The sequence below is a fragment of the Tenrec ecaudatus genome, chromosome 6 (assembly GCF_050624435.1).
Source record: "Tenrec ecaudatus isolate mTenEca1 chromosome 6, mTenEca1.hap1, whole genome shotgun sequence".
Lineage (NCBI taxonomy): Eukaryota > Metazoa > Chordata > Mammalia > Afrosoricida > Tenrecidae > Tenrec > Tenrec ecaudatus.
In genome coordinates, this window is record NC_134535.1 from 635,369 (window position 1) to 659,209 (window position 23,841).

Below are 23,841 nucleotides of genomic sequence, written 5' to 3' on the forward strand. Positions count from 1 at the left end.
CCAGCTGGGAGGTGTCCCCCACCCTATGCCCACTTGCTCACCTGTCCTTTATGGTGGCCACCATGATGGGCCCTGGGGGAGCCACAACAGCCAGTGCCGTCGAGGTGACCAGTGGGGGTGCACTGTGCCCAGCCTTGCTCAGGGCCGTGAGGGTGGGCTCCGTTGTGGGGGGCATGGTCTCAGGCAGGGTGGCAGTCCTAGGGCCCTGGGATGAGGGGTCAGCCCTGGGTGCAGACCAGGCCCCTGTTACTGGCTGTGCCTACCATGCAATTGGCCCCAGAGCTGAGGGGCAGGGGTGCCAGGAGGGCTGGGTTTGGCTCTGCTCTTCAGGGAGCCACCTGGCTGCCCACCAAACGGTGGTCTGCCCTCTGTCTTCATGAGACTGTCTAGGGTGTGTGTGGGCTGGCCCTAACCTCTGTTCTAAGATGGCTGGGCCTCCTGCTTTTGTGCACCTTGGGTTCCAACATCCCATTCGGGACAGGGCACCCGGGCCTTCCTTTCCCCCTACTGGGAGCAGATGCTCACACCCCAAGAAATAGGCCCCTAGCCCAGATGCCCTTCAGAGACCATGACTCCAAGGCCCTGTTTTCCAGCCCTCAGCCCAGGATGATGCCAGTGCACAGGCCCTTTTGCTCCCCCACCCCTGCCTCACCTTGGGTTGGCCTCTGCAGCTTGTAGAGGAGTCTCCGGGCTGAAGCCCAAGGCAGCTGTCTTCTGCTCACTGCCTTCTCTCTCTGAGGACCTGCCACTGGAGCCCACCGGGGGCACCTTCTTGGGTACACATGCACTCCAGGCGCTTGGGGGGTCTGGGCCAGCTGCAATACAGAGGCACAGAGACCATTTCTAGAGCACAGGAGTGGTGTAGGTAGCTGGGCAGACATGCTTCTGTCACATGTGTGTGCATGTTAGCACTACACCCACTGGACTCCGGGTGTCAGCTGCAGGGCCCCTTCCTCAGTCTTTAGGGCACAGGAACCCCAACTGCATCCAGCCACCCACCGACATAGCTGGGACTCACCCGTTTGCTCTGGGCCCTGGTCTGGGCCACCCTGGATATCGCTGCCATCTGTGTCCACTGGGGAGCTGCATCGGGGGCCCGACTCAGAGCTGGGGTTGGGGGTGAGCATGAGCTGAGCTTCAAGCCTCCCCCCGCCCCCTCCCCACCTGGGGTGGCCCTGTTACCAGCAGAAGGGCTGGAAGTCGGTGAAGGTAGCCCAGCCCTTCTCGGTGGCTGGGGCGGCGGGTGAGCTGCCGGCCCAGACACTGGGACCTGCATCCAGAGCAGCCCCTGGTGCCTGTGGTGCTGCATGCTCAGGCTCAACAAAAGTGGCCCAGCCAGGTCCTGCAGGAAAAACATGAGGGGCAGCCTGGGGCCTAGAGCTGCAGGCAGCTGAGTGACTAGAGCAAATGGACATGGGCAGGGTGAGTGTCACTGCCCTCAGGATGTGAAACTGATGTGGCCAGGGGAGGGGGCTCTACCCCAGCACTGTCTGCTTGCACCCGCCGCCTGCACCCACCTTCTACATTGCCCTCCTGGGCAGGGACTTGTTTCTGCATGGCGGCTGGCACCAGGCTGGGGCTCTGGCTGTCACCCAGGGGTGAGTCCATGTCCTGGCTCCTCCCGCTGTGACCACCCCTCTCTGCGACGCTGGGAGCTCCGAACCTAAGGGCCCAGGTGTTCAGAGGCTGACAGTGCCCAACCTGAGCGTCCCTTCCCTAGGGTGGCCTAGGTGGGCAGTGATGGGCGTAAAGGTCAAGGACGGTCTGGTCTGGCCCTGCCTCCTGGTACAGGTGAGGGCAGATAGGCGGGCGGGTGGGCGCACCTGGCTCTGGCTGTCACTCGGGCTGACCGACTCAGTTCGCCATCCTCCCAGATGTCCTCGTCATCGTCATCGAAGGGCTGGATGTGGTCACTGCAGCAGGCTTCAAACAGTGCCACGGGGGGCTGCAGGGGCACCAGGTGACTCGAGAGCTGGGGTGGCCTGGGAAGGATGGGTGCCCACCTGGCTGGGGCCCGGGTGTGGGTGGGGTGCTGGCTGGAAGCCTCAACAGTTCCCAGGAGCAGAGAGCCTCCCCCAAAGTCGGCCAGAACCAAGGGGCAGCCCACAGCCCCTGCTGTGTGACCCCAGGCCCCACTCACACTGTCACCGGTGTCATCGGCCTCCGTGCTGAAGCTGATCTCAGCAACCCGGTCGAAGGGAGCGCTGCGGGGACACACAACGTCCCACCTGTCCTCTTGGCCCCTGTGCCCTGCAGCTGGGACTCTGGGCTGGCCTCTGCCAGGAGGTGCTCAAGTCGGGCACTCCATCAGAGGTAAAGGGACTTGCAGGACTGGGCAGAGGTGTCTGGGATCTGTGGGGCTTTTGGGAACCCCACCCACACCACCTCCTAAGGAACTCTGGGTGGGTATGGGAAAAATACAGCCATTGGGGCGGGAGGGTGGCCCCCAGTGGAGGACCCAGAACAGGGGCCAGTACCCCAGGAGAGCCCTGGGGCTGGGAAGGGGTGCTACACGCACTTGATGTTGTCATCCTGGTCTGCAAACTCTTCATCATTAAAGCCAAACTGGTCCACAAAGCTGGCCGTCATCTGCTGGATCTGGTACTCAGAGAAGGCCTGGGGACGGGGGCCTGTCAGGCCAGCCTGCCCTGGGGGTGGCCCCCCGGACACAGCGGCCCTCACGCACCTGCTGAAGGGACAACTCGTTGGGGAAGGTGCCGTCGAGGTCTTCATCCTCACTGGAGGAGTGCAGGTGGTGCACGCTCACCTGTAACAGTCGGGGAGGGAGTGCCAGGGGCCTGCAGGCAGCCACCTGGGCCAGGGTGGGAGGGCTGGAGGCCTGCTGGCGGCCACTCAGGCCTGCCAGAGGAGGGCTGCCCCTTCAGCCTGCTCACCAGGTCTGCAGTGTTCCTGCGGTTGGTTTCGGTCAGGGTCTCCTCCACAAAACTCTCCCAGCGACCCTGACAGTCCTCAGGGAGGCCTGCAAGGACATCGCTCTGCTCAGACCCACTTCATCCCCAGGAAGGGGAGCTCAGGGCACCCTGGCCCTTAGGCCAGGCAGCAGGGACCACGGGAGGCCTGGTTCCACTCTGGCTGGAGGCGGGTGGATGGGCGAGGGTGCATTTACCTCGGATGATGGCGCTGATATGGGCATGCACAGGGCCGCGCTCCAGGTTCTGCACCACTGCATTGGCGATACGAGTGAGGTGGCCCATGTTCCCACGTCGCAGGCCACCTGCTGCCCTGAAAGCCACACAGCCTTGTCAGCGATCTCCCTGCCACCCTGTCTCCACTGACCCTCTCTCCTGGGCCCAGCACCAGGTGACCAGAGTGGCCTTGCCCCAACCTATGAGCACCCGGGACAGGCACACCCCCCACCCCAAGTCCTGCAGCTGATCCAGGATGGCGGGACTCCAAGCACCGCCAGAGCCCAGCTGTGGTCCTGGCAGGCCAAAAAATGGGCAGCTTTTCCTCAGCAGGGCTACCAGGTGGCCCAGGGTCTTGGAGGAGGGTGGGCAGGCCTCAGTGGGCGGGTGGGTGGGTAGGTGTGACACGACAGGTAGGAGCACCCAGGACCAGGGGGAAGGCAGCCCTCGGCCTCCGTATTTGCTCAGTAGGCAGAGCAGGAAGCCTTGCCTTCCCTAAGTCCCAGTAGGGGCGGGGAGAGGGGTGTGGGGCAGGTGAGCCTCTCACAATGGGAGGTGGACATAAGCTTTGAGGACTGGGCAGCACTGCCCATCATGGTGAGGATGCTAAGAGGCCAGGGCAGAGGGGAGGGCGGGGGAGCCCCTTCCTGTTCAGAACAGGCAAAGGCAGTTGTGGGGCCCAAGACAGATCTGAGCTCAGAATGGTGGGCAGACACACAGACCTGAGACTGGAGATTGACGTTTCCTCAAGCCCAGCCCACACCCTGCTGACACCCCGCCACTCCCCCTCCAAGGCTGATAACCCACCCCTGACAGCAGCAGTTCTCAACCTGTGGGTCGAGACCCCTTTGGGGATTGAATGACCCTTTCATAGGGGTTGCCCAATTCAGAGCAGTAGCAAAATGACAGTTATGAAGTAACAACGAAAATAATGTTATGGTTGGGGGGGGGGGGTCATCACCACATGAGGAACTGTATGAAAGGATCATGGCATGAGGAAGGTTGAGGGCCACTGCCCTAAAGAGTCCCTCCAGAGGGCCGGCCGACTCTCCCCAGGCACAGCCACTGCCGAGCCCTAGTCTGCCTGCCTGTCTCTGGGTGGAGGCCGACCTCCCTGGTTAGCTGGTGGAGCCGCTTCTGGGGTGGGACCCATCTTTGGACCACGTGTCTGAGGCTGCCCCTGCCCTGCTCCCAGGCGCTCACTGTGTGTGGTCGTTGGCTTCCCAAGCCTCCAGGATCCTCTGGACCAGGCAGCACTTCTGGAAGAGCTGGGGGGACAGGCAGCATCAGGGCTGGTGTCCTCAAGGCCTGGGACACCGCCTAGGCTTCCAGCTTGAGGTTCCATGGCCCACAGAAGCAGTGGCTGCTGGCCAGCTACCCAGGGCCCCATGTGTCCCCAACCCCGGCCAGCCTATATCCTCCCTGAATGCAGACCTCAACTCACACCTCGATCCTGCCCACTGTAACCAGAGTCCCTCTCCGAGACCTGGTGTGTCCGGGCTCCAGCTGTACTGCAATGCCCTGGGCTGCCCACTCTCCTGACCCACTTCCATGGGTACAGTGAGGGGAGGCAGGTCCTCTAGGGCCTCTACTCACATGGGTCACCAGGGTGCCCTCGGGGCGGCCGGCAGCAGGCTGGGGGTCTTCAGGGCTGCCACTGCGGGGAGCTAGGTCTGCTTTGCTCCCGGGCTCACTAGCAGCAGCTCTCTCGTCGGGCGCTGCGTGCGACAGAATGGCTGCCACACACAGCTCCACCTGGAAGTGCAGGAAGTTGTTCCAGGTGTACTTGAAGAACAGGTCCTGGGGGACAGAGGCATGGGATATGAGAACACAGGGTATAGGGACAGAAGGTCACGGGTGTGAGGACTGGGGTGCAGGGGCACAAGGCACAAGGCGTGAGGACCAAGGTGCAGAGTTGCAGGTGTGGGGATGCAAGGTGCATGGTTTCAAGGGGGTAAAGATATAGAGTACAGTGTCAGGGGTGTGGGGATATGAGGTGCAGTGACAGGGGTGTGGGGACAAGAGGTACATGGTTGCAGGGGTGTTGAGTCAATGAAGGGTGTGGAGATAAGGGGTGTGGACATGGTGCAGGGCCATGGGGTGTAGTGGTGCAGGGCCATGGGATGGAGGGACATGGGGCACAGGGTGGCGGGGGTGCGGGGACATAGGGAGCAGGGTGGAAGGGTTACAGGGACATGGGACACAGGGTGGCAGGGGTGCAGGGACATGGGGTGGAGGGGTGTAGGGACATGGGAAACAGGGTTGCAGGGAATGGGGTGGAGGAGTACAGGGACACAGGGTGGCAAAGGTGCAGGGACATGGGGTGCAGGGATATGGGACACAGGGACGCAGGGGTGTGGGGATCTGAGGCACAGGGATACAAGGCAGATGTCTGTCCCACAAAGTGGCATAGGACTAGAGGGCCAGCTTCTGGACTGGTGTCGGGCTGGGTTAGGAGGTCCTGGTCCCTCTGGGTGGCTGCCCCACCAGCGTGCAGAGCCTCAGCCCTCCTCAGTGTACTCATCGCCTGTCCAGTCAGACCTTGCCCTCTGCTCCACAACAGGATGCTTCCTGTTAATGCCCATGTGATCATCATGCCCACAGGCCACAGGGAGAAGCCTGGTCCTGGCTGGTCAGCGCTCTGCTCTCCCTCCCATAAGTCTCTGCATTCCCCCCCACCCCCCATTGGAGGGTCCTCCCAGGCTCAGCACTCAGGGACCTCCAGGGGTCTGGGGACAGGGGCCCACAAACACTGCTATTTCTGGTGGCCCTGACTGGTGCAGGGATGTGAGCCTCCTTGGCCCATGAACCTGGCATCCCCACAGGGGCAGTATGTCCTCAGAGCCAGCAGGACGGCTCACAGCCGTGTTCCTCCTAGATCCAAGCAGGAGGGACAGAGACACGTCTGCACTTGCCAGCCCAGCAGGAGAGCCTTTGCCTGCACCCACATTCCCTCCTTCCCGTGGCCTTCTAGAAAGGTCAGCAAGGTCAGCTGCCCTGCAGAAGCCAGGACCACACTCCTGCTCCTCCGGCCCCACCGATGGGTCCGATCACATCAGCCTTCACCCCTCCGTGCTGGACAGAAGGCCTCCCTTGGGGACCTGTCTCCTGGAACTTTCCAGACTCAGAGCTGCGGTGGCAGCAGAGTTCTGAGCAGTGATCCTGATCTGCAAGGAGACTGCTGTGCACCTATGCCCACATGGTGCGCTGGGCCTCCCCAGGACAGACAGCCAGGATGGGGACTGGGAGTCCCATGCACGCACACAGCAGGCTCTGTACCCATGGCCCAACGGCCCCGTGCACACAGCTGCAGCAGTGGGAAGCCCGGGGATCAGGCACAGAACGTGTCTGCCACAGCTGGACCAGGCTGCTCAGCCACCACCCTCCCTGCAGTAGCCTGGAGAGGACCCAGCCCTGCTGTGGGCACAGTGCTCACCAGCAGCAGGTCCATGGTGTTGAGGCGACAGAGCTCCTGGTGGATGCTGGGTGCGCCTGTGTGCAAGAGGGCGGCCACAAGGCGGGCACCGTGCAGCCGTGCATTCCCCAGCGGCTCTTCCAGCAGGCCGACGGTGGTCAGGATGGCGCTTTTCTGTAGCACAGAGCCACTGTCGACACCCCACTGCACAAGCCCTCCTGCTGCAGATCCCATGAGCATGCCCCGCCCCATCACACACCACCTCCTTCTGCTCTCCCTCCCTCCCTGGCTACTCCCTCCCATGGGTTGAGAACAGGCTGGGAGTAGGGGCACCCTGAGTGACATCAAGGGGAGTCTCTCAGCTGTGCTGACCTTTGGGCTAAGGGGGGGCCTGGGGTGTCACTCATACTCACCTTGGGCGGGCTGAGCAGCAGGCAGTGGAAATCAGGCAGCCTCGGCTCAATGGCCTGCAGCACACTGTTGCTCACGCTGTGGGGCCGCTCGAGTCCCTGAGAGACGGGATCCAGCAAGCCGCCCTCCGTCCTGTGGACCCAGGGGCATGTCACCTCCCGTATGGAGGGTGGGCTCTGCCCACAGGGAGCCTTGGCTGGAACTCCTGGGGTTCTGCGCACCTTCGGGTGCAGACGGCAGGAAAGAGCAGCCAGGTGGGCAGTCTCACTGCTCAGCATCCCTGGGCTGGCAGTGGTCAGTCAGCCTACCCTGCAGCATTTCCAAACTGCACTTGCTGTACAGGCTTCTTCTAGAGGCATAGTCAGAGGCCTTACAGGAGACAAAGGGCCGCCTCCTGAACCAGCACGGCGGCACTTCTGCTGCCTTGTGAGGGTGGAGAGCTAGTTCTGGGTGCTCAACAAGAGGGTGCTCAACCCCCCCCCCCCCCACACACACACCATAGCTCTGCTTCCAGGTAACAAACCAAGAAGCGGATACCTAGGGAGGGGACCCTGACCACCAGGCCCAGCCCCTTTCCCACCACTCACTCCTGACCCTTCCGAACAAGGCTGAGCAGAGGCAGAGGGGTGCCCATGGGTGCAGCTCCAGCCCTGCCCATAGTCCCTCCTTGCTTGGCCATTCTTTGTCCCAGAGTTCTGCATGCTGCTGCCCCTCTGCCTGGCTGCCCTCTACCTCAGCCCTGACAGCTCCAGCCCCAGGTGCCAGCTGGCTATCCCTGTTCCAGCTGAGTGCTTTCCACAGCCCTGCTGTTCCCATGGATCCAGACACACTCATCCACACACAAGGCCCATCTCTTCCCCAAACATGTCCCTTCAGTAGCTCAGCTGGTTCACTCCCCCTCCCACCCTCACTGTGGGCCTGTGTCTACTCCCCCTATTCTCACTGTGGGACTGTGTCCACACACACACACACACACACACACACACACACACTCTCTCTCTCTCTCTCTCTCTCTCACTGTGGGCCTGTGCTTACTCCCCCCACATTCTCACTGTGGGACTGTGTACACACACACACACACACACACACACACACACCCCTACTCTCACTGTGGGACTGTCTACTCCCCCCACATTCTCACTGCGGGACTGTGTCCCCCACCCCATTTTCACTGTGGGACTGTGTCCACTCCCTGCCCCACTTGCAATGTAGAGCTGTGTCCACTTTCTACCCACCCCCAAGCCTGGCCGGCCGCTCTGTGTTGGGGGGCCAACATCATGACTGAAGGGGACTTGCCCTGAGCTGGGTCACTGGACTCTGGGTAGCCCCAGGGAGGAGGAACAAGACTCACCCTGGGCGCCGTGGCTCCAGCAGGGTCAGCAGGACCTGAGTGCCGTGCACCAGACAGCTCTCACTCTGGTCTCCATCGAACATGTTCCTGAGCAATTGCTCCACGCAGCGCTGCCTGTCAGACACGTGTGCTCACTGCGGGCACAGGCAGCACCAGGAGGAGGGCCCGGGCCTGCCCTCGGGCCTGCGGGGGCTCCCTGGGGACCACTTCTTGCAGCCCAGAGTGCCAGTCACAGCAACAGGGTTAAGGCTGGCGATAATGGTGAGGGTCACAGCCCCTCCTTTGGGGAGTGGTGGTGTAAGGACCGTGAGGGTGACAGCCTGTGCTCAAGGGTGAAGAGAATGACGGCCCTTCCCTCTGGGGGGGATGGATGATGGTAGGGATGACGGCCCTTCCCTCTGGTGGGGATGGATGATGGTAGGGATGACGGCCCTTCCCTCTGGGGGGGATGGATGATGGTAGGGATGACGGCCCTTCCCTCTGGGGGGGATGGATGATGGTAGGGATGACGGCCCTTCCCTCTGGGGGGGATGGATGATGGTAGGGATGACGGCCCTTCCCTCTGGGGGGGATGGATGATGGTAGGGATGACGGCCCTTCCCTCTGGGGGGGATGGATGATGGTAGGGATGATGGCCCTTCCCTCTGGGGGTGGGGTGAGGACAGTGAGGGTGATGGCCCCTCCCTCTGAGGCAGGCCCAGGGTCCCCCAGCCACAGAGGCCCCACCTCCTCGGGCGGCACTCACGACTCCAGGACCACAAGGAGGGGGTCGGGCTCCACCATTTCCTGCAGCTGACCACTCTGGTCTCTGGCCAGCCGGATGAGGTCACAGAGTGTCTGGGACGCATTGGACTGCCTCTGCAGAGGAGGAGTCAAGGCCGTCTGGGAATTGGGCAGGTGGAGACACAAGGACCCCAGAAACAGTTCTCAGAAAGACAGATGGTCCCAGCTTGGCGTTTCCAAGAGGGTCCCAGTTGCCTAGGTTCCCCTCCCCACCAGAGGCTGGCTTCGACCTTTCTTTCAGCTGTTGACTACCGCCCAGGGGCTGAGGCTGGGATGCCTTGCAGAGCGACAAGCAGAGCCGGCACCTCAGGAGCAGCACGAGTCTGACCACAGGGCACCAGTCTGAACGCCCACCCGAGAGACGAATGCGAGGAGGCCCGAGGGGCCAGGCTGTTTCTGGCCCTTGGTGCTCACTTGGGTCGCCAGTTCTACTGGTCACAAGGAGTAGAAACTACATGCCAAGTTGGGTGTGGCCCCGCCCTCGGCCCCAGACAGTGGAATACTGCTGTGGGGACTGTTTGGGTGACAGGGCTGGGACGAGCCCACAGTGCTCCTGAGCAGGGAGAAGTGCTGGCAGCTGGCACTCACGTCTTCCTCCTGACCTGGGTGGATCAGCCCCACGAGCCTCTCGATGACCTTCTCTTCATTAAGCCACTGGAAGGGAAATATCCGTGTGTCAGGGAGGGGACCCTTGCCACTGAGACCCGTGAGCAAGCCTCCTGGGCCCAACAGAGTCCCCAAACCAGGGGCAGCTCCACACAGCACCTGTCCTCGGCCCAGCCACCAACCTGCTGAGGGGGGAGCTGCCCCGCATACCAAGGACACACAAACCCCTGGCTGCCAGGCCACACAAACTGTGGGCCCGTTGTCTGGCTGGAGGAGGCTACCGTGAGAGCGACCCCAAGAGGTCACCCTCCACCACAGCTGAGGAGGGCCAGTCACAGCAGGGGCTCCATAGCACCACAGTTCCTTCTGACCAAGAGCTGTGTTTTTCTCAATAAAAGCCCCGAGGTGAATTGGTTAGGACTCAGAAGAAGAGCCTGGCCGGGATTGCACTTCAGGGAACACAGAAGAGGCAATGCGGGGCTTCAAGTGGCCAGCACGGCCCCACTCACAGATGGGGACTTTAGGCAAAGACTAGGGATGCTGTTCTGATCTGGGTTTCCAGGCACAAACTCAGAGGCAAATCCACAGCGAAGGACAATACAGTCCAGCCCAGGCCTTGCTTCCCACTGCACCAGGCTGGGCCCACGCCTCAGGGACACATCAACACTCCCTACACAGCGCACTGCACTTGCTCTGTGACCACCAGTAGACCCACTGCTGGGCATGTCAGCAGGAATGCAGGACGCTCGCACTAGTTTGTCAGGGGAGTAGGCGGCACAGACCGGGGCAAGCGAGGCCCACGTCTCCTGGGCTACGAGCACACAGGCTGGTCCTACACCTACAGAGATGGTGAGCAGGCTATCGGCCAGGCCGTGCTCCAACATCCACCGACATCCCTGGCAGGGACGAAAAGTACTCATCCTTCGTAGTGTCCCCTGGGAGAGCAAAACCCACATGTCCAGCGCCCCGTCCCCCCTGCCTCTCTCTTCAAGGGATGCAGTCCACAGTGCTGGGGCACACTAGGGGACCCTAGTTCTTTCTTCTGAGTGTGGCCCAACCTGCAGGGACTCTCCTCACTAGAACAGCCCCCACAAGCCCACAGCTTTACTATACAACAACCCCAACTGGTACTGCATCACCCCACCACCTCCACAGTGTCCCCTACTGCATCACTTCCACCACAGCCACTGTGTCCCCTGCTGCATCACCCCACCATGGCCACTGTGTCCCCTGCTGCATTACCCCACCACTGCCACTGTGTCCCCTGCTGCATCACCCCACCACTGCCACTGTGTCCCCTGCTGCATCACCCCACCACTGCCACTGTGTCCCCTGCTGCATCACCCCACCACTGCCACTGTGTCCCCTGCTGCATCACCCCACCACTGCCACTGTGTCCCCTGCTGCATCACCCCACCACTGTCCTGAGGAGTCACCTTTTCTTTTCGATGAAGCAGTGGCATATTAATTGCTTGGTCCACTATGGAGAATGGGGTATACTCATTTGTCAAGGTAAGGAGGGCAAGGAAGTACCCTGAACAGTGGGACTGGCGGGAGTACCGTGCTCTGAGAGCCAGCCGAGGACTGTTTTCCCCGTCACACTCAGCTCTGCCTTGGCAATCTTTACTGGGTCTTCCCAGGACCGCCTTTCGTGGCTATCAGTCGGCAACATCTGCCTGTGTCCAACCCAGAGGGGTAGCAACACCACTCCTGGCGTGACCCTAACCTCTGTTCCACGATATTTGGTACACTCTGTCTCTGGGAACACACCTCCGAACCAGAATGCATATGGCCTGAGAGCTCGTACGTGGCCAAATGTGAGCCCCAGGCAGTCCTGCCCTGTGGCATCCAGGGCTAGGCAGGTTCAAGCAGGCATCCTCCCGGAGTGCAGGACACATCTGCCATGCAGCTTTGAGACTGGACTGGCCGGCCTACAGTCCCACACAGCCTTCCCTTTACCTGGGATGGGATTCCACTTCCAAAGGGAGAGGCTACGCCTTTGCCTCCCTGCTGCTCTGAAATGAATGGGGCGAGGTCCTGTCTGAGTCACCAGGGTAGCTCCTCCAGTGTTCAGGGACTGAGGTCACTACACACTGGCTGTCCCATGGACTCTATGAGGGTGCACAGTGCAGTCTTGCTACTCGGGAATGAGCCTGTGGGGGTGCTCTTCACCTGCTGGACTTCCAGACAGATGCTGAGCCATGCTGGCTCTGTAACTGTAACTTTGCCGTGCAGACTCGACAGGCACTGTTCTCATGGTGCACCCAGACCCTGGAGTGGGGGTGGGGGGGCGGGGGGCGGTGTGTGCTCCAGTGCAGAGTGAAGGAAGCTGCTCTGCTCACTGCCCTTGGAGGCCCCATGCGACCACAGTCCATGATTAGAGAAGAGGACACACCCGTGGGAGAGCTGGTACACAGCGCCGCTCAGCCTCCTCTGCATTGCCCTGACCAAGGACTCACGTTCAGGACCTCATGGCGGAGGCTGACTGGCTCCACGCAGCTGACCAGACGCAGCAGCAGATCCATCATGGCTGAGGTGCCCAAGTGTCGCAGCACTGAGTTGATGAAGCCATCTTTCTTCTTCAAAAACACAATCACCTGAAATCAGGTACACCAATCAGCAAGCAGACCAGGAACTCAGTGCACCACGCAGAAATGGGAGAGCTATCAGGACGGGCCAATGCTTGCCAGCAGGGCCAGGAAACCTGATGGAGGCCCGGGTGGGGGCTGAGGGGGAGGCACCCGTGTACAACACTAACTGCTGTCAGGTTTCCATATGCCATGAGTGGATAGGCACCTCTCCATGCACACACACTGACATGAGCACGTGGTCCTAGCTCACAGGCCGGAGCCTGTCAAGGAGGACAGAGCAAGGACGCTGATCAGTCAGCGTGCTATGGAGGGAGGATGTACACGGAGTCTTTAGAATGGACAACCATGGTGTCTGTCCCACACCAACTGGGAACCAGTGCCACCGAACTTTAGTCAATGAAGTGGCAGTGTCAATGATATGACACTGTGGGCCACTCAGGAGTCCCAGATGGGAGAGCAGTGACAGGGAGCCCAGGCTGAGACCCACTATACGCCCAGCTAGCTCAGCCTGCCAACAGGAAGCACCCACAGCACCCTGGGGGCTAAGTCAGGCCTCTTCGCAGGTGGGGATCCACCTAGCTACGCACTTGCGGTGAGACGAGGCAGGAGAAGAGAGTGAGAGCAGAAAAAGACTGGGAGGGAGAACAAGGGGGAGGGTTCTTTGCCAAAAATGAACAAACTCTTAGGCAGAAAGTGTAAGAACAAAACTCAGGTGGATCAAAGCCAGAGGCATCATGACAGACCCTACAGATATCCAAGCCATCACAAGGGGAGGGGGCAGATTTTGAGCAATGTTATGTCAACAGCGGTGACATTGAGGGCTGTCCCAACAACAGGTCCCGAGTGTGCACGAGGAAGCCTAGCCATCCTTGCCTCCAAGGGCACTCGGGCAGCACTTCTTTCCCTGTTCATTTTCTCTTTTTAGCACTTTTATTGTCATACAATAATTCAGTCATATAAAAAAGTTGTACAATCCATTACCACAATCAATTTTAGAACATTTTCCTCTTCCTCGTACTCATCGTTATTCATGTAATTACTTTTTAAATTGTGGCAATATATGTAACAAAAAATTCTCCAATTCAACAACTTCTTGTTGAACTACATGTATAATCAACTATGTGTATAACTCAGTGTCACTGATTATACTGAATATCAACCATTATTGATCTCCTTTTTCAAATTATCGCACCACCATCGCCGGACAGAGAAAGATATGCTAAATAATAATTTATAAATTATCAAGGGCTCATGAAGGAGGGGAAAAAAGAGGACTTGATGCAAAGGGCTCAAGTGGAGAGCAAATGCTTTGAAAATGATTAGGGCAAAGAATGTACAGATGTGCTTTATACAATTGATGTATGTATAGATTGTGATAAGAGTTGTATGAATCCCTAATAAAATGCTTAAAAAAAAAAGATAGACTCAACACCTCAACACCCCCTAAACAAAAACTCTTCTTCCTTCACTCCCGGTAAGCACTGGTCAACTCTTGTTTCTTTTCCTTGTCAGTAGTGTCCTTGATATGATATTTGCATATCGTACACTTCCATAGTTAAATAGCTTTTAAAAAAATCATTTTAGCTTTCTGAAGGCCGCGCTGCGGGCTGCGGTCCGCGGGTGCCTCCTCCCGCGGGTAGCCGGGCGCCCGCCTGAGCCACTGTCCAGGCCAGGGCGAGGGTCCCTGCCGCGCGTGACCTTGGTGGCTGAGCTCAGGCCCGGCGTGGCAGAGGCAGGAGCAGCAGGGCTGAGGCGGTTCCCGTCCGCGGAAGGAGGGAAACTGATGCTAGGAACGACTGTGATCCTAAGACGAGTAAATCAAGGATGCCCTTGGCCTTCTGAGGAATTGATTGGTTCATTTACAATGTCAGAGGTACTGAAAAACTGCCTTTTCGGTTGCCTGCTGGAAGTCTAAATGTTTTCAGTAATGGCAATAAATTGCTTGGGCGCTTCATAGAGCTTTGAGTGATTAAGTGGGCTTGTTTCCATGCCCAGAGCAGTGTCAAGAAACTGAAAACATTAGTCCATTTCCGTTTGATTTTACCGTAACACTGTTGTAAGTTTAAAAGATTGTACACTTGCACCTAGCACAATTAAATGCATGGTTTTGCAACCAATTTCAACTCATTGTTGAGGAAAAAATATTAAATTGAATTAACCTTGAAAAACAATCATTTTATTAGGGGCTCATACAGCTCAGCTCTTATCACAATCCATACATACAATTGTGTAAAGCACATTTGTACATTTGTTGCCCTCATCATCTTCAAAACATTTGCTCTCCACCTAAGCCCCTGGCAGCAGCTCCTCATTTTTTCCCTTCCTTCTCCCTCCCCACTCCCTCATGAACTCTTGATAATTTATAAATTATTGTTTTGTCATATCTTGAACTGTCTGACGTCTCCTTCACCCACTTTTCTGTTGTCTGTCCCCCAGGGAGGTGGTCACATGTAGAATCCTTGCAATCGGTTCCCCCTTTCCAACCCACCCTCCCTCTACCCTCCTAGTATCACCACTCACACCACTGGTCCTGAAGGGATCATCCATCCTGGGTTCCCTGTGTTTCCAGTTCCTATCTGCACCAGTGTGCATCCTCTGGTCTAGCCAGATTTGTAAGGCAGAATTGGAATCATGATAGTGGGGGAAGAGGAAGCATTTAAGAACTAGAGGAAAGTTGTATGTTTCATCGTTGCTACATCGCACCCTGACTGGCTTGTCTCCTCCCCGAGACCCTTCTGTAAGGGGATGTCCAGTGGCCTACAAATGGGCTTTGGGTCTCCACTCTGCACTCCCCACCTCATTCACTATGATAAGATTTTCTGTTCTAATGATGCCTGATATCTGATCCCTTCGACAGCTCGTGATCGCACAGGCTGGTGTGCTTCTTCCATGTGGGCTTTGTTGCTTCTCAGCTAGATGGCCGCTTGTTTATCTTCAAGTCTTTAAGACCCCAGATGCTATATCTTTTGATAGCTGGGCACCATCAGCTTTCTTTGTCACATTTGCTTATGCACCAGTTTGTCTTCAGCGATTGTATCAGGGAGGTGAGCACACAATGATATGATTTCTTTGATGCCTGATAACTGATCCCTTCAGCACCTCATGAGCACGCAGGTTGGTAGGCTTCTTCCATGTGGGGTTAAATAGCTTTTTAAAAAAGTTGTAAATACATCATCACAATTAGGTCTAATGCTCCCTTCTCCCTTCCCGCATTGTTAGCTCCCCAATCCCCCTCACCCTCCCCATTCCACGCACCACTGTATTTTATTGTCTATTCATCCACTCCTCTGGGCTTTACAAACTAGGAAACCCAACAGAAACAATAAAAAACAGAATATGAAACAGAAAGAAATAATAAAAATATAAAAATAAAGAGTAAGAAAAAAAAGATTGCCAAAAACATTTTAAAAGCCAGAGAAGAAATTTCTTCTCATGGAACAAGAGAGAAATATTTGAACTTAGAGCATGGGGAGAAATATGGGTCTTGTTTCATTCATCTGCATATGGAAATTCAGTTAGTGCAGCATCATCTGTTAAAGAGGCTGTCTTTGTCCCACTGGATATTTCTAGATCCTTTGTTGAAGATTAGTTGCCTTGTACTTCTTCTAAGACAGATCAATTTGTCCTTTTAGCAGTCCATTGTATTTTCATCATTGTTCTCCAGCATCAAAATTCAGATGCATCGATTCTTTTTTGGTCTTCCTTATTAAATGTCCATGTGAGGCCAGTGAAAATACCATGGCTAAAAAAAAAGAAAATACCATGGCTTGGGTCGGGCACACTGTAGTCCTCCAAAGTGACATCCTTGCTTTGTAATACTCTAAAGAGGTCTTAGCAACAGATTTACTTAATGTACTCCTCCTTCCTTTGATCTCGACTGCTGCTTCCATGAGCACTGCTTGTGGATCCAAACAAGCTAAAACCATTGACAACTTCAACCATTTCTCCATTTATCACGATGTTACCTGTTGGTCCAATTGTGAGAATTTAGATCTTCTTGACATTGAGTCATAATCCATACTAAAGGCTACAATCCTTGATCGTCATCAGCAAGTGCTTCAAGTGCTCCTCACCTCCAGCGAGCAAGGCTGTGTTATCTGCACATCACAGGTTGTTACTAACCCTTCCTCCAATCCCAAACTACAGTCTTCTTCATAGAATCCAGCTTCTCTGATGATTTGCTCAGCATGCAGATTGAATACGTGTGGTGAGAGGACACAATCCTGACGCACACCTCTCCTGATATTAAACTATGCAGCATTCCCTTGTTCTGTTTGTACAACTGCCTCTTGATCCGTGGGCAATTTCGCCATGAGCACAATGCAGTGTTCCAGAATTCCCATTCTTCTCAAGGTGATCCGTAGTTTGTTATGGTCCACACATAGTGGAACGCCCTTGCGTAGTCGATGAAACACAAGTTCTGGTAGTCTCTGCTTGCAGCCAAGACCCCCTGACATCAACAGTGACATTCCTTGTCACATGTCCTCTTCTGAATCTGTCCTGAACCTTTGGCAGCCCCTGTCACGGTACTGTTGTAACAGCTATTGGAGGAGCTACAGCAACATTTTACTTGCATGTGACATTAATGATATTGTTCTGTAACTTGAGCATTCTGCTGCATTATCTTTCTTTGGAATGGGCACAAATGTTTATCTCTTCCGGTCAGTTGGCCAAGGTAGCTATTTCTGGCATAGACAAGTGAGTGCTTCCGGCATTTCATCAGCTTACGGGAACATTTTTCTTTTTTATCATTTTATTGGGAGATCTTACAGGTATAACAACATTCCATAGTTCAATCACATCAAGGAGTATTGTACAATTGCTACCACAATCTGTTTCAAAACATGTTGTTTCCTTGACCTCCTTGTTATCAGCTCCCCTTGATCCCCTTCTCTCCCCTCCCTACCTCCCCGAAGCCCTTATTTATTCTTGGTCGTACTTGACACCATCCAATATACCCATTCACATACAGTTCTGTTGTGCGCTCCCCTTGAGTGGAGTTATACAGTCATCAATGCTATCAGCTCCCTCACCCCCACCCCCACTCCCCCCACACACACTTTCTGTTCCCTCAGGGAACCATTACTCCTGTTACTGTTTTTAAAGGGTTACCTATCTTGGCCTAAATGCAGCCAGCAAAATTAATGATATAAATGAGCATACATGAGCCTATCATGATTAATGAGGTAAAACAAAAAACATAATAGTAAGGGGGAGGAAATATTAAAGAATTAGAGAGTACTTATGTTTTTCATCAGTGCTACACTGCACCCTGGATTTATCATTCTTTCCGTGTGGCCCTTCTGAGAGGGACTGTCCAATTATCTTGCGGGTGGGTTTTAGGTCTCCACTATATCCCTGCCCCTTCACATTGATATGGTTGTGTGTTTTTGAACTTATGATACAAGTTCCCGTTGACACCTCATGATCACACAGGCTGATGTGCTGCTTGCATGTGGGCTTTGTGGTTTCCCTGCTAGATGTCCGCTTGTTTGACTACAAGCCTTTCAGACCCCAGATTCTATGTCTTTTACTGGTCGGGCACCATCAGCTTTCTTCACCAACATTCCTCACGCACCCATTTTGTCTTCAGCGATCAAGTCAGAAAGGTGAGTATCAGACAATGTCACATTATTAGAACCAACTATTCTTGTACTGAGCTAAGATTTAAGTAGAGGCTCAAAGTTTGTGGAAACATTTCAATTGGTATTCTATCAATTTCTGGAGTCTTGTCTCGTGAAAAAATTAGAAAATCGAGAATAAAGAAAACTTCCTCAATCAGATTATTTTACTAGAGTATCTACAAAAGTCCCTGAAAACATTGTCACACTTCATTGTAAAATTCTGAAGAAGAAAAAAGGTCCATGGTGTCACTTCTGTGCCACTGAGTGCAAGGCAGGAAAATGACACAAGATGTGGAGGACCCAGTGAAGCTGTCAGAGATCACATGACAAAAGGATAAAACCATAAGTTCTCAAGAAAGCCACGTACTCAGGCACTGTTGTTAAGTGCGACTCAACAATTCCGACTGAAGGCGGTCCTGACAGGCTGCCCCGTCTAGTTCCCAGGAAGCGGCAATCCCTATAGAAGCAGGCTGCCAGGTCTTCCCTCTGCACCCCACCTAGCTGCTGCTGGGTTCCAATCACCGCCCTTTCCCTTAGAGCTGAGCGCCTCGCAGGGTTCCACATGTAAGAGGAAACCCTTCTTCTAATATCAGCCACAAACTGTTAGACAATGTGTTATTTAGGAGAAAAGGTTTCGTGGTTCCAGAAGAAGTTAAATATAGAATCACCATATGACCAGAAATTCCATCCTAAGCATATGCCCAGAAGGACTGAAAAGAGACTCAGACAGAGGCTTATGCATCAATCAATCTTCATTGCAGTCCCAGGGCTGGCATGCTCTCCGATTCCACTTCTGAAAGGGCCGCCATTCAAAGTGTGTGTGTGTGGGGGGGGGTGGGGCGGCGGAGGGGAGGGGAGGCGATGAAGAGGCGAGAAGGGGCAGAGGATGGGTGGCTGTGGCTAGGGAGCTTGAGGACACAGGCATTTACATAGGCAATTGAATCACAGAGAGCGTAATATGCTCACACACCCTCTGTGCACTTGCTTGCACACACAGGCACATTCACTCACACACGTCCGTACAAGTATGGAGGAGGTCTGCCGGTGTGAGATCAGCAGCCTGCATCAGGATCTAAGTTGTGATGTGCAATTACAGTTTTTTTCACCGGTGGAAAAAAATGGAGAAAGTGTCCAGGGTCTTCTTACTACTGCACGTGAATCTTCACTAATCTCAGGAGCAGTTTCGGTTAAAGAAAGTAGAAAATATCAAAAGCCTAAGAATAAATCTCCTGGAAGATGTGCAGGAGCACTATGGAAAACAGTGACCCTCAGTAAAGGACAGCAGCCCTCTGCAGGTCAGTCTCGAGACTGTAAGCCCTCACATCTAGCCACCTGACCTCTAGCAGCCCCACTGGGACCCTGAAGGGAGGGCAGAATGGCTCTGTGGGCTTCAGAGGCTGCAGCTCTTGACTCTCCCTCTGACAGGCCACGCACTTTACTGCTGCCCCGGAGCCAGAGAGCATGTAAACAAAGGGGTGTGCTTGGGTGCCAGGAAACTGTGACCCACAAAACCGGTCACAGCAGGAGCTGGCCTGCAGACTACATTTCAGTCTTCACAATTTCAGCTGGTTTTAGGCTGAATGGAAATTGGCAAGTTCACTGTGAAATGTACCTAGAAAAGCCAGGGCAGAGAAGAGTTAGAAACAATCTTGACTTTGAGCTGAGATGACAACCTGCAGCTGTCAGGACTCAGCGAGAGGCTGTGGCAATGAGCACAGTAGCAGCCAGAGCAATGGGGCGGAAGGCGCCACAAAGGGGAGGACGCAAAGGAATAGATAACTGGCAGTCCTTATAATAAATCCTGCTGGGTCGACAGCTTACTCACATTTTAATTTTTAAAAATTCAAAAAAACACCTCGACAGCATACCATTCATAAGAATCTATTCCAGGTGTTTTCAAAAACAAACCAAATCACACTCTCCACCCTCAAGTCCATTCTGACTCATAGAGGCTTGTTCATAGGGTCTTTATGGGAACAGACAGTCTGGAACCCCTGCCCTGCCGTGAGCGGCTCAGTGTCTGTCCCACAGGGCCAGCAGGGCGCTTTCTGTGAAAACAGGACAGGCCAGACTAAGGCCGCAAGGAAATACCGAAGAATGTCCTCATGACAGCAGGGAATGAGGCATAAATGACGAAAAGAAAAATGAATTATACTACATTGAAATTACAGCTTCTCTTTATTACAAGATACTATCAGCGCTATTGAAAGAGTCGTGTTATCAAAGGCCGGCCATGCATGCCTGCAGCACAAAATCAATAGGAAATGCCAAGAGAAAGAGCCTGGCAGAGAAAATGGGCCAGAAGCATCCCAGAAGAAGATACCTAAATGGCCAATAAACACCTGAGTGGTCCTTAACCCCTTGAGCCACCAGGAAACCCAGATGAAGGCTGCCTGGACTCGCCCTGGGGGGAAGGGCACCTCAGCCATGGCCAGCCAGATTTCTCATCCAAATGCTAAGCCTCACGTAAGATCCAGCCCACAGCAGCATCTCTTGGTCAGTGCACTAGCCCCCCAGTGGTACTAGCCGCCTTTCCATGCCGACTCACTGAGTTTACCTGCTCCGTCTTCCTCGCGATGAGGTTGCCAATGGTCTTGCTGAAAAAACTGGCGAGCAACGGATTGAGGGGAGGCTCATGGTCCAGGAAGCCATACAGGAGGTTCAGCAGGGACTCGTCTCCACCCAGCCTGTCGTTGATCTGCGGCACGTCAGAGGTCAGCAGCTCACAGGCGGTGTTGGGATATCTACAAGGGCACAGGCCAAGCAAGTGCAGGAGAAATGAGCTTTCTTGAGACCCTTCCAGGAGGCTGCTGCCATCACCTGCCTGGTAGGATACAACTCCAACCCGGAATGAGAAGCCAGCGACCCTCAGATGCACAGGTGATGCCTCTTGGACTTTGCCAAGCGCACATGTTTTGAAGACGCCTTTTCTGGCCCCTCACACCCTCCGTTTCTACACCTGTTCTCTGGGCCCCTGCCCTCACCAGGCCCCACCTGTGATCTCCCCTCATGCCGCCACAGAAGTTGCCCTTCCCCCTCCTCCATTTGGCTCTCCAGCACTGTGAAGATGCACACAGACAGCCATTTATGGCCTAGCTGGGAGGCCTGGCTAGTAATGGGCACGACTACCTGTGAACACTCGCTTCTTTTTCACTGGACATGTCAATCACAGGCAAACACTGGCCATCCAGGACAGAGCCCACTGGGAGGTCCCTGCCTTGCCATCAACCGATCTAGGAAGAAGGCCTCAAACTACCCATCCACCCATGGTATCAAGGCAGCTGTAGGCCGCTGACATCCCACCAGGCACATCAGTGAGTGCAGGGCTCTGGGCAGCTGGGCACGCAGGCAGACCTGGTGACCTGACTGTCAACACCTTCTTCTGGGTCTCCATGTTCCTCTGAGCTCATCAGAGATGAGTGGGGCAGCCCCCCTGAGCTTCTGTGGAGACAAAGGGACTAGTGTGTGGGAGACAGCACCCGGGACGACTCCCTCCTCTCTTCGCCAAGTGACCAAGGCCTGGTCGCTACAGACCAAAGGGGCAAGGTGTGTCAGCAGTGCCACACAGACAGGCTGGGCTTGTGGGCTGGCCCAGCCCACAGTTAGGTCAGCCGGCCTGGTGGGCAGAGAAGCTAAGAGTCCCACTGAGCAGCCAGTGCAGGTAAGCGGCAGAGACCGCTGTCCAGTCACAGTTGCTGTCAGTGAGATGGGGTGGCCAGAGTCAGATGATGGGGTGCCCAGCAGTGACCGAGGTGATGGGGCAGGAGGACAGTGAGCCCCTGAAGAGCTGGGAAGAAGTTGGCACAAAAAAATCAAACATGTGAAAAGACCACAGCATAGTCAACTTGTACTGGAAGAAAATCCTAAACAGAAAGGATCTGCTCTTCCAGGGACAGACAGACGCCACGCTGGCATCATGCCTCTGAAAGAAAAGCTGGCCTCGTCCAACATTAAGTCAAAACAACAACAGATGCTGGTGAGGGGCAGACAAAGGGCACCTCTCCCCGCCCACTGCTGGTGGTGGTGTCAATGGGGCGGCATGGTGGAGGGCACTGCACACTGGCAACAGAAACCCCACGTGACTCAGCACCTTGCTCAACGTGCTGTGTGTGTGCTGCGCCCCAGACAGACACATGCACCCCCATGCTCATCGCAGCATTGGTCACCACCAAAGCGCCCGTCAGTGGGAGAACAGTACACACACTTTGGCGCATATGCACACGGAATATTGCATATCCCACAACACGGATGAACCTGGGGGCATTCATTATACAGGAAAACCGAGTCACCCACAAAAGGGCAAACAGTGTATGAGGCCACAATTATAAAATTCAAAAGCTTTTCACACTAAAAGAAACATTTTTGGTTTTCTTCCCCAGGACACCAGGGGAGGCAGGAGGATTCACTGGCTAAAGGGCAGGTGCTTGTTAACTCGGGTGAGGGGCAGGGCAGTAGACAGTAAGAGAGAGGTTAGCCCACAGGATGGGAGACACAGGAGGAGTGCAAGAGTCACTGAAAGCAGATCCTGACAAGAAGCGGGTGTTAAGACAGACACAAGGCCCAGGGTCAGTGTGCAGGGCGTGTGGCGCACCCACAAGGATGTAGGTATTACAGAGGATACTAGTGTGTGTGCATTTACCTTCGCTGTCAATATATCCATGAACACATCAAAGCACACGGGAGAGTCGTGAGAACTTACACATCATTAAACACTTTGAGGGAGTGAGTCACTGGGCCTGGGGGCTCAGGACCACAGTCTTGGGGACACCAAGGGAAAGCTATACAACATAGTCCACAAAGACAATTGTGATAAATGATTTGATGTCAACTTGAAGATATATGAAAGGGGTGGAGTCCAACCTGTCCATCAGGTCACAGCCTGGTGACGCCTCCTTGGGGGTGTGGCCTTCTCAGAAGCAGGGAACCTGGCAGCTGCCCTTCCTCTGCCTCCTTTCCTTCCTGCCTGCTGGGACTCTGCCACCGATCCTGGGCGCTGTTGGTGCTCTGCCACGTTTCCACTGACTGTGGATCCACATGACTCTGCACCCACCGGCCAGTGATCTTCCTGCTTCCTGGTTCACTGATCTGTGCCACTGGTCTGTGGCTATGTTCTTTCTTACACACAGATGGGTGTCACTGGATTTGCTTCTCTAGACAACCCGGTCTAATGCACCAGTGTTATACATCCTTCTTTGGTGAGTAGCCACTGGAACCCTAAAAGCTCACCAGCTGAGGTGCAACTACTAGTCCCTCCTTCCATGCCTAGAAGAACTACAGGGATAAAAAGTGAAGACACGTGGAAACAATTAATTCAGAGAATGAGTGCCACAACCCAGAGAATAAAATAACTAGGTGGCACCAGCTCCCACTACCAACTGTTCTAAAGGAATCAAATTAGAAGGTCCTTGATTGGGGAGGGATGGGCGAGTGTGAGGCAGAGGGTGAGCTGGGATGGGTTGAGAAGCATTCAGGGGATTTGGAAACTCCAAAGTATAAAAAAGAGAAGGCTTATTAGTCAGAGAGCGACTGGTGGGATGGCCAAGACTATGATCCTTCAGGTCACCTCAGTCAATCACCTGTTTAAGATCACAAAGCAAAGTCCAGAGGGTGAGAAAAAAAGAGATGGACACAGGAAACAGTGAGGAGATGGAATAAATGATGTTACATTAAGGGGCTTGCAGTCAGTGGGATTAAACAATATGTGCATGAATTGCTGAATGTAAAACTGATGACCAGTTGTAAATCTTCATTCAATTCACCAATCGTTGTTAGGTGCTGCTGAGTTGGTTCAGACAGGTCCGACAGAACAAAACACAACTGTTCTTACGTTTCAGCCCATCATTGCAGTCATCGTGTCCACCCATCTCGTGGAGGACCTTCCTCTTCTCGGCCCCTCCACTTGACCAAGCAGGAG

General features: G+C 54.9%; 1 protein-coding gene across 1 annotated transcript in view; it reads right to left on the bottom strand.

Annotated features, from left to right (window-relative positions):
- The window catches only part of PPP6R2 (protein phosphatase 6 regulatory subunit 2), a 61,597-nt gene that overhangs the window by 636 nt on the left and 37,120 nt on the right, over window positions 1–23,841 (bottom strand). Inside the window, exons 6-25 of the mRNA XM_075553440.1 lie at window positions 20,485–20,671; window positions 12,172–12,309; window positions 9,695–9,760; window positions 9,069–9,181; window positions 8,324–8,437; window positions 6,975–7,104; window positions 6,583–6,735; window positions 4,743–4,946; window positions 4,350–4,414; window positions 3,128–3,243; window positions 2,895–2,980; window positions 2,687–2,767; window positions 2,519–2,616; window positions 2,141–2,204; window positions 1,824–1,945; window positions 1,518–1,663; window positions 1,183–1,342; window positions 1,019–1,107; window positions 653–815; window positions 42–224 (exon numbers count right to left, since the gene is read on the bottom strand). Coding sequence (XP_075409555.1) covers window positions 42–224; window positions 653–815; window positions 1,019–1,107; window positions 1,183–1,342; window positions 1,518–1,663; window positions 1,824–1,945; window positions 2,141–2,204; window positions 2,519–2,616; window positions 2,687–2,767; window positions 2,895–2,980; window positions 3,128–3,243; window positions 4,350–4,414; window positions 4,743–4,946; window positions 6,583–6,735; window positions 6,975–7,104; window positions 8,324–8,437; window positions 9,069–9,181; window positions 9,695–9,760; window positions 12,172–12,309; window positions 20,485–20,671 — 2,478 coding nt within the window. The remainder of the gene's footprint in view (window positions 1–41; window positions 225–652; window positions 816–1,018; window positions 1,108–1,182; window positions 1,343–1,517; window positions 1,664–1,823; window positions 1,946–2,140; window positions 2,205–2,518; window positions 2,617–2,686; window positions 2,768–2,894; window positions 2,981–3,127; window positions 3,244–4,349; window positions 4,415–4,742; window positions 4,947–6,582; window positions 6,736–6,974; window positions 7,105–8,323; window positions 8,438–9,068; window positions 9,182–9,694; window positions 9,761–12,171; window positions 12,310–20,484; window positions 20,672–23,841) is intronic.